General features: G+C 54.9%; 1 protein-coding gene across 1 annotated transcript; it reads right to left on the bottom strand.

Annotated features, from left to right (window-relative positions):
- Nucleotides 1-3,113: 3,113 nt before the first annotated feature.
- Nucleotides 3,114-8,941, bottom strand: LOC104084259 (voltage-dependent R-type calcium channel subunit alpha-1E-like; the record flags this gene model as incomplete). The annotated part of the gene is made up of 10 exons (XM_009588015.1): nt 3,114-3,211; nt 4,718-4,785; nt 5,113-5,230; nt 5,638-5,710; nt 6,065-6,196; nt 6,317-6,429; nt 6,691-6,803; nt 7,889-8,098; nt 8,395-8,529; nt 8,888-8,941. Coding segments are annotated over 10 exons (1,114 nt in total), but the record flags the coding sequence as incomplete, so codon positions are not given.
- Nucleotides 8,942-9,437: the final 496 nt, after the last annotated feature.

Genomic DNA, 9,437 nt, shown 5'->3' with positions numbered 1-9,437 from the left:
ACATACAGGTGGCTGCTGCGTGGCTCCCACATCGACATGTGGTGTCTCCTTCGCCTGTCTCTTCTGGGGAGGAAAAACAAACGGGTTCAATCCCCCCTTCACCCCTCCTTCGACTCGTGTGGGCAACGCAGAGAGGTGTCCCCCCCCCGCCCAGGGCAGCCGGCATCTCTTTGCCTGTCGGCCGCCGGCTACCGGGATGCCGGAGTGCAGCAGCCAGCAGTGAACCCCCCCCCAAGGAGCTGCCTGCAGGGCTGCCCACACTCACGTGCTGCGATCCATTTCGTGGAGGCCACAGACCCTTCTCCGCGCTGGCCAGCCGGGCAGCAGCGGCACGAGGAGAGCGGTGCAGGCTGCAGCCCCTCAGAAGCCCCGCTACATCCTTGGATATTTAACAACTTTTTCAAACTGCTCCAAATTCACTTCTCCTAAGCAACACGTGGCAATTTTGCAGAGGAAGCGATGTGTCAGGCCAGCTCCGAGCTGCTCAGAGCCGTCACCGTGGGTTGACGCTGCCCTGAGACCGCAGAGGGGAACGTGAAGCTCCCCAGCAAAAGCAAGGCACGAGCCCAGGGCTGAGATGCCCCAGACCCCCTGTCACCTCAGCAGCCCCGACACAGAGAAGCTCAACAGGGCTGTCAATGCCCTTCACCCCCACCGACTGCAGGCAGCTGGGGACATTTGAGGCTTTATCCTTTGTAGCAGCACAGAAAAGATTCAGATACGCACAGCTCCAAGCAAACAGCCGCGAGCATACGCAAATGTGCATGCAGTGATTTACAGGCTTTGCTTTTTGCAAACGCCATGTGTGTGCGCAGGACGTGCAAGCAAATATACTCCAACCACACGGGACCAAGCACCCCGCACGCACGCAGAGCTCACGCAGGCGAGACGGGGTGCATCTCGCTGCCGTCCTGCGAGTGCAGCGATACCCTCAGCCCCTGGGTGAGTCACGCTGGTGATTGCCTCCTTACGGCTTCGTGCACGGGAACAGCCCGGTGCCACGCTCAAGGAAGAGATTGAATTGCACAGCCGAGCTGTGCGGGCAGGACCTGCAGGCAGGGATCTGCTGCCATCCCCGCAGCAAGTGGCCGAGCCTTCAAAACGCATCCACGCACCACGTTAGGCACCAACACATGACAGCATCCGCATGCGTCCATCTGGCCACCCACTCGTCAAACAGCCCCGAGCCATCTGCACCAACGGCGCCCATGTACAAATACAATACTCCGATCGGCACCGCAGCCGCCCACGCCAACCTGGCCACGTGGGAGCACCCATCCCCGAGTGCCACCGGACCTCTCCGCAGGCAGGAAGGCGTGTACCAAACCTGCCTGCGCTGGGTACCCACATAGAAATGAAGCCATCTGTGTCTGCCCAAACGCAGAGATCGGCTCAGCTTCACCGTCCCGAGTTTCCGACAGCCCTTTGGTACCGGCTCTGCTCTGGCTTGTCTCTTGCTACGATGTCCCCACCGGCCCTCCCCGGCTGCTGGCATCAGCGTTGCACCGCTGAAGGCACATCAGACCTGATGCTGGAGAGGGTTGCCCCCACGGGATCGCACCCCCTTCCTGCCCCTGACACTATCCATCCTGATGAGGGGGAGGAGCTGGAAAAGAGATCTGCAAGTATCGATACCTCCCGTTTCAATGCCACTAGAACAACAACAAACGGTTAAAGGGATCTGTTTTCCTAACCAGCTATATCTGAGAATGGCTAGAAAACTCTAGCAGGGATGTGCAGAGTGGGCAAATCTTTTAGTGCCCTAATATAGTCCATCTCTCCCTCCTCTTCTCTCCTATTTGTCCATCCTCCAGCCTCTTCTGCTGCCTATATCGCTTTATTCCCTCGCTTTATCCGACACATTCCCACTGGTAGCCAGAGACGGTCATTACACACAGACTCTGCCATCTCTCCCGTAAACCACCCCCCCGATACTTGGCCAGGCACAGATTTATTATGAACATCCCATCACCCCCAAACCAGGGCGATATCTGCGGCTGCTGGGAGACCAGGCAGGGCTTACAAGTACCCCCAGCTCCTGCCGCCCCTAAAACCACGGGCGATGCATGCGGGATGGGGGACCATCGCATCCCACCGCTGCCAAGCCAGGGAGCTGGGGCTGTTCCCAACGCTGCCTCCGACCCCCCCAGATCAGTGCTCGCCTGAAGACAGCGGTTTCTCTCAGCAAATCTGCAAGAGATTCTGCCGTGTACGAGCTTGGCTGGATTTCAAAGCATAACGAAACCTAAAATTCCCTGGGAAGGGATTCTATAAAAAAAGAAAAAAAAAAAAAAAAAAATCCTTTCAGCCGTACTGAAATGTACTGTTTTGGGAAACAAATCAAAAACGCCTCTTTCCAATGTTGACTTTGAAAGTTTTATGTGATTTAGACCATATGACACTGCAAAATAAAGGGAAAAAAGGCGTCTAGAAAGGAAAAAACAGATTTTTTTTCTGCTGAAACACAGAGACAAGGCTCCTTAACACCATGCCGGGGGTTTATGTGGTTTGGGGCTTTTTTTTCTTGCCCAAATCAAATTTCTGTACAATCAAACGCGGGTTCACAAACCTGCTCCATCTCTCCTAACTGCGTTTGCTACCAGGGAAGGAACCCGAGGGAGATTTGTGACACCCCTGCTCCCTTCTCCCCCAGCCCTGGCTGCAATGCCGCAGCTCCGCCACGAAGAAAAGCTCCCCGGGAACAAATATCACCCCTCCTCAAGAAAAAACAGAGATACCTTCCTCCTCCCCAGCCTCTTTCCCCACCCCTAGCAGCAGTCCTGAGTGTTTGAGTTGTACATTTGGGGCAGAAAGCCTCTTTTAGCGGATTTCTGCCATGCCCAAGCTCTGAGGCTGCAGGGGTGAGCTGGTCCCCGCTCCGACACCTCTCCGCAGGCACCGCTGCTCTAGGAGCACGCTCCTGGATCTTCATCCATCCTCAGGAAGACACCCCGAGAGGGAGTCACCCCAAGAGGGAGTCACCCCGTGCGGGGACCCCTTTTTATTGCGGCAGCCCCGCAAGCAGCTGTGCCGGGCTCCGCTTCAGCCCTCCCCGGTGCTGACCGGTGGGCTTGGGGGGGTACCGGGATAGCGGTTGGGGGGGGGTCACTCACTCGATAGCAGGCATGTTTGGGGCAGACATGGGGCTGACTTCTTTGGCTTTCTGAAGGGCGTGCTTCTGGTTAAAGGCCTCCTCTTCCTCCTGCTCATCCTGCGGAGGAAAGAGGGGAGTTGCTTAGTGGGATGCTGGGGTTTCAAGGGAAGGCTGGGGTTTCAAGTGGGATGGGGGGGTTTCAAGGCTTCGGAGGCAGCGAAGGATGCAGGGGGCTGCCTTAGGTGCCAAGGCGTGTGGGAGAAAAGGGGTGCAGGCACCTGTATTTCCAGAGACAGCCTTTATTTTATGATGGGGACGCAACTTCCCCACTACGCCAGATCTTACACCAGCCGTTATTTATGATGGGGACGCAACTTCCCCACTACGCCAGATCTTACTGAAGGTGTCAGCGCTACTTAAATTAAGTGAACCCAGCCCACTCCAGGCTGTGCACGCTAGAACAGCCCCAGACGGCGTAGACCAGCTCAGCCCTCCCTTCTTCACAGCCACGGGGCGAGACAGGCATCCCCCCGATGGCGTGGGTGGCAAGGCATCCATGAATGACCCCTGGGAGGCAAGGCATCCATGAATGACCCCGGCAGAGCCCGTATTGCTTTAATGAGTACGGTTGTGTCTCTGGAGCAAAAAATGTCATTAGGAGTCATTAGCACGCACTCAGCCTTTTCAAAAACTCAGCGCTCCCTTAATTGATGCCGCTGGTACGCTGCGGGGCTCTCCCACTCCTCTCACCCCAGCGGCAGGCGGCAGCCCCTCGAAGTGGCAACCCCGGAGGACAGGGACCCCCGCACACACCCTTCAGGCAAACAAGCACCATGCCCCATTTCGTTTGCTGCTGGCGGGTCAGATTTACCCCAGCGTGGAAGCCTCTCAAGTAAGCCCCAAGGACCTGGTAATAGGCGGGGGCTCTGCAATAAAACAGGCACCGTAGGATGGCTGACCCCCTCCAAAGGGCAGCAACGACCCTTGCAGCTCTCGCCTACTCACCGTTATCCAGATGGTGCCCCAATATTTTAGCATTCCCCAAATATTTCCCAGCATGGTCTTAAAACCAGCTAAGCCCAATAACCTTCTCGAGCACCATCCTAAATTGCACCCTAAATCACATCCACTGCCCTGCGGGCAGATGGCGAATAAATACTGACACTGGGAAAGCGCTTCCCGCTCCGCATCTCCGGAGTGCTTGGGCAAATAACCCTCCCCACAGCAGACAGATGAGGATTATCTTGATCTGACCGGACTGACAAAACTGGGGAGCTTAAATGGAGAAATAGTTAAGCCACACTCGATAGGAACTGTGGGTGCTCCTGGAGAGACATGAGACCAGTGGGTTTAAGCACTTTCCTAAATCAAAGCCTAAAGGGCTTTGCCCAGCGATACGGGTTTGCGTTTCAGTGGAGCACCCTGCGTACCCTTCCTGGAGGAAGAGCCCCACTTCCATTTTGACCTGACCTCTGTCCAAAGCAGGCTGAGCTAAAGGACAAGGTGGCCCCAGCTCTGGAGCGAGGACAGTCACAGGCAGTGCTCCTGGTGCTTTTCCTGCCGGCCCTCTCCTTCACTCTCTTCACACCAGCAAGAGAAGAAAAACGAGCAACTGGAACGTACCTTGGTGAGCTCCTGAGCATTGGCCAGGTTGTCCACCGCAATAGCTAAGAACACATTCAGCAGAGTATCTGCGAGCAGCTAAGGATGCACAAGGCACGTGTTAAGGACATGGGTGTCTGCAGCCACCAAGGGAGGGTGGCCCTGACGGCTCCTCACCAGCCCAGTGAGGGACAGCCAGAGGGACAAACTCCTCACCCATCCCATATATACAGCCCTCAGTGCACCTCCAGACAGCTCCTTCTCTGCATTTGGGATATCCAGGACTGCTGCATGTGTGATGGGACTCCCTCAATTGGGAGAGGAGGAAGGAGCAGTGGGTGGGGAGGTGGGTGCCCCCAGAAGAGGGAGATGAGATGGGGTTGTCTCCACTAAAAGCACAGCAGCCAGGTGGATACAGTTTCCAAACAAGGTGAGGACGATGAAATAGATGGAGGACCACATGCCTGAGCGAACGCCTCCCTGGGAGCGGATGCCGTTGTACATCACCTCGTTCCAGTCCTCACCCGTCAGGATCTGCGGGAAAGCAAGCCAGCAGCTCTGTCATCCGCACCTTCTCGTCACCTGGACAGCCCCCTCGATCCGTCCTACCAAGGCGCAGGAGCCAAGTACAGAGACCCTGTGCGGGGGATAACCCAGCTCTACAGCTGCAGCACTTGAGGGAGATGGTGCTGGATACTGCTGAGGATTTAGGTTTCCTCAGAAGAGTTTTGAAACTCTTCCGCCTTCTGTAACAGAGGTGGAAGAGTTTCCATCTCTTGCGATCTGCTTTGTTATAAAGGAGGAGAGGGAGGAAGCGAGTTATATCCTAACAGCTGATAGAGGGGAACTTGTTTGGTTTAAAGAGCCCCTTCCAACCAGGGGGGAGTGAGCAGGTGGTCCCAAGTCCCTTTGATTGTGTCCCCTTGCAGCCCAGCTCCTACCTGGAACACCGTCATGATGGCCGCGGGGAAAGTGTCAAAGTTGGCCGATGGTGTCCCATCGATGAAGTTAAACCTGGAAGCGGAACCGGGAGGATATAAATGGGCTGGAATATCAAGGTCATCAAATCCCTGACTGCTGTGCTATCAGCTCTCTTAGCACACCTCTTAGGTCCTCTTAGGAGGACCTTTCCCCACTCTAAGGAAGGTCTCCTGAGCATTTAGTGCCAGAACCCAAAACGTCTCCCGGCCAGAAGGACCCACACAGCCCAGAGGCACCTGCCCAAGCAGGGACTTTTGTATAGGAGAGGTACCACTGTTAGCAGCGGGCTGAGGGGCAAGGCTACAGTCTTCCTGGGCACCCAGGAGGGTGTCAATACTTTGCTTTAACATCAAGAAATTCCTTTCCCCCAGATTTGAAACAACCTACCTGCCTCCAAACAGCTGCATTCCCAGCAGAGCAAAGACTACAATGAAGAGGAAGAGGAGGAAGAGCAGACTGATAATAGACTTCATGGAGCTCATCAGCGAGACCACCAAATTCCTCAGGGATGCCCAGTACCTAGAAAACAGAGACAGTGGAGTACTTGCAGCGATGCTAACAGGAGAACAGGAGTGACTGGATCTGGGCTGCAGCCACAGTCCAAGCAGAGGGTGACAGGCACGGACGGTTGGTACATACTTGGTTATTTTAAATATTCGCAGAAGACGAAGGGCTCGTAGGACACTGATCCCAAAAGAGGTTCCTGGTCTGAAGATAGCCCAAACCACTTCGAAGATGCTTCCCACTGTGACCTGAGAAGCAGACGTGGCCATGAATCAAAGTCAGGCTCCGGACGGGCTGTTGCAGGAAACCTTCACGTGCCTTAAGACAAGGCACCCATCATCCTGACCAAGACCTGGTGTCTCGGTCTGTCATGGGCAGGCTGTCCCAGCAGAAACAGTTCCCCTGCCCACTGCGAGGGCCATCCCGTTCTTCTCCCCCTTGGTGCCTTGTGCTGCAGACACCTGCCAAACATCTGCCCCCACACCCAGAGCATCTCTGGGGCCTCTTACCCCACAGTCGAAGCAGTTGAAGGAAGAATGGAAGTAAAGGCGTGGCCCCATCCCGTACATCTTTAAGGACATCTCCAGGAGGAAGAGTCCAAGAAACAGGAACTCTGCATAGTCTGAAAGAGAAAATCCAGATGCGCTACCCTTGGGGCACCGAGCTGCGCGGAACATCCTGCATGCGCCCACCTATAGCCCGTATAGCACCCCACAGAGATGGGACAAGTCGAGGACCACGCTGCTTCCCCAAGCTCTCAGGGTTTGGGACGAGGGAAGCTTGTCTGCGAGGAGCTAAATTGTGTATAACAGAGCACCAACCCCACAAGTTAATCTTTCAGGGTAGGTGCAGTGGTGTCCCAGGGGTTTGAGAAGACCAAAGATGGCCAGCATGGAGCAGAGCAGCTCTTTAGCATTATATGACAGTGGTTGAGGCGTCTGCAAAGACATTAACCACATGACACAGTAGGGAAATATTAGCAACCTGGATTTAAATCATTGCACGGCTGGAACTTGGCCAGGGAAACCGAGCTGAACAGCCAAGAGCCAGTGAAAAGCTTCTCCAGCTATTTCTTGAACATTAGCAGGCAAGAGTCTGGCTCTTCACCTTGTCCAAAAGATGCTTCTCACCACGACCAGCTGCCGTACCACACCGTGGCGTGCTGGGATCCCGGCAGGCCTGAGCGTGCTAATGCAAATTTGGGCAGGCCTGGTGCTTGACAGGGACATTTTCAAGGTGAGTAAGAATAACACGGCTGAGAAAGCAGCACTGTCCCTACTGCAGCAGCTCAGGAGTAACACATGGCTGCTGTGGGGTTGACCACGCTGCTCCGCAGTTAGCACCACGCTAGAATAGACATGGGTGTACTGCCTCCGAGACCTGACCTTGTACCGTGGCCCATGGTGGGCTGGGGGATGCTCCAGTAACTGCTTTCAAGCTTGGGATCTCCATGCCGTGCTCTGCACCAAAACTTTAACCAGGAGGTTCTCCCATGACCGGTCCCATCCCGGCAAACTCACGCCTTTCCAGCAACTGCTTGTGGGCATTCAAAGATGGATCTCCAGCAAGCTTTCCATCACCACTGTTCACAATTTTAGGATAAACCCAACTGAGACCTGCAGTCTGTTTCTCTCTCTTGACAAACACATCGGAGGTTTTGCCTGCCCACGCAGTGCTCTCACACCCACACAAAGCCCAGGGACTCACAGAGGAAGTGGGTGAGCCAGGCTGGCTGGTTGTGATGGACGATGGCCACGCAGGCAGTGTTGAGAGCCACCAGGCTCAAGACAATCCAGTAGAAGACCTGGGATTTCACCATGTGGCGAACAGAGATGCGCAGGAGTCGCTCCTTGTGCCGTAAGTAGGAGGCACCATCAACTCTGGCACCTTTGAGGCCAGAGTGACTCAAGGGGTTACCTAAGGGAAAAGAGGGGAGAGAAGGAGTTGGGTGCTCCAGTCAAGGTGAGAGAAGGAGTTGGGTGCTCCAGCCTTCCCTGCAACAGGAGGCAGGACAGACGGCTCACAGACATTGCTTTTATGGGACATGACTTCACCACACAGTTTTTAAATGGTACAGGGGGCAGCGGGTGGTTTGCCCCCTTTGCTGTCAAACGAGCAGCAGATCTGTGACTATCTCCACGTGGTAGGCGCAACCCCCGCAACTCAATAAACTAGCAGAGGTTTTGGGGAGGAAAGCTCCAAACTGCACTAACCCAAGGTTGGATGAAGAGGTCTTCTTTGTGCCAGCCTCCGCTCGCCCACGGAGGAGATATCGACGCAGTGCTCGTCGCTTGAGTCGCGGTTCATGGCATCCGTCCGGTTCCTTTTGATGGTGGCTCGCCTGAGCACTGGGAAGGGAAGAAGAAGGGGTGTTGGTGGCCCAACTCTGCCAGTAGCCAGCTCGTTGGATCATGACTTGGTGATCTATACTTGGTTAACTCAGGTCTGGTAACAGGACGGAGATACCCAGGTTACCGTAGTCCAGAGCTATCCCCGTGTGGGACCAGACATCTCCTGGCCTCCATGCTCTCTTAGGGGTTATGCTGTCAATCCATTTCCCCACACCCCTCTCTCAGGCCACAGACCCCACAGGGGCATCCCCAAACCTCCCTCCTCTCATCGTAGCTAGAGGGTTTCAACCTTCAGCTGCGGGCAGGCAGAAGGAAAGGCAAGGCAGGTGCTTAGGCAGGGCATTGCTTGTCTTACCTTCTAAGGCTGAGGTCCCAGCATTTTTGTTCTCTTCAGCCAGCATGACTTCCTCTATGCAAAACACAGAGTTCAGCATCAGGAGACGAGACACAGTTGGCTGAGGGCATCAGACCTCACTGCCTTGTACCTAAGCACTCTGCCCAGCCCGATGGCTGCTCTAGGTTGCAAACTCTTGTCAAGTATTGGTTAAGTGTGCAAAAGCAAATTCTGGAGGGTGGCAAGTGGCAACTACCACACGTTGCATCAGAAAGAAAAATTACTTGTAATCAACCCTTTTTCCTCCAATGTCGTTAACCCCGCTAAAGCAGTTGAACATTGTGGACAGGTCTGGGATTCAACATCCCAACCCAAAGCTGAGGTCTGGGGCTCAGGCCTCGTTTCAAGTTACCATCCTTTTTCCAGTCTGAACGCTAGATGAAAGTGTAAATCTTCCCTTCCCAGAGCTGAACACACTGAACAGATCCCCACGAGGTGCAAGCAAGGACGGGGGCTGTGGCAGTTCGGTGACCAGGACCCACAGGCTGTTGCGCATGGCTGGGTGTCAGCA

Source organism: Fulmarus glacialis, unplaced genomic scaffold (assembly GCF_000690835.1).
Source record: "Fulmarus glacialis isolate BGI_N327 unplaced genomic scaffold, ASM69083v1 scaffold31281, whole genome shotgun sequence".
NCBI classification, from domain to species: domain Eukaryota; kingdom Metazoa; phylum Chordata; class Aves; order Procellariiformes; family Procellariidae; genus Fulmarus; species Fulmarus glacialis.
The sequence above is the reverse complement of the archived record's forward strand: the minus strand, read 5'-3'. Positions and strand labels throughout refer to the sequence as shown.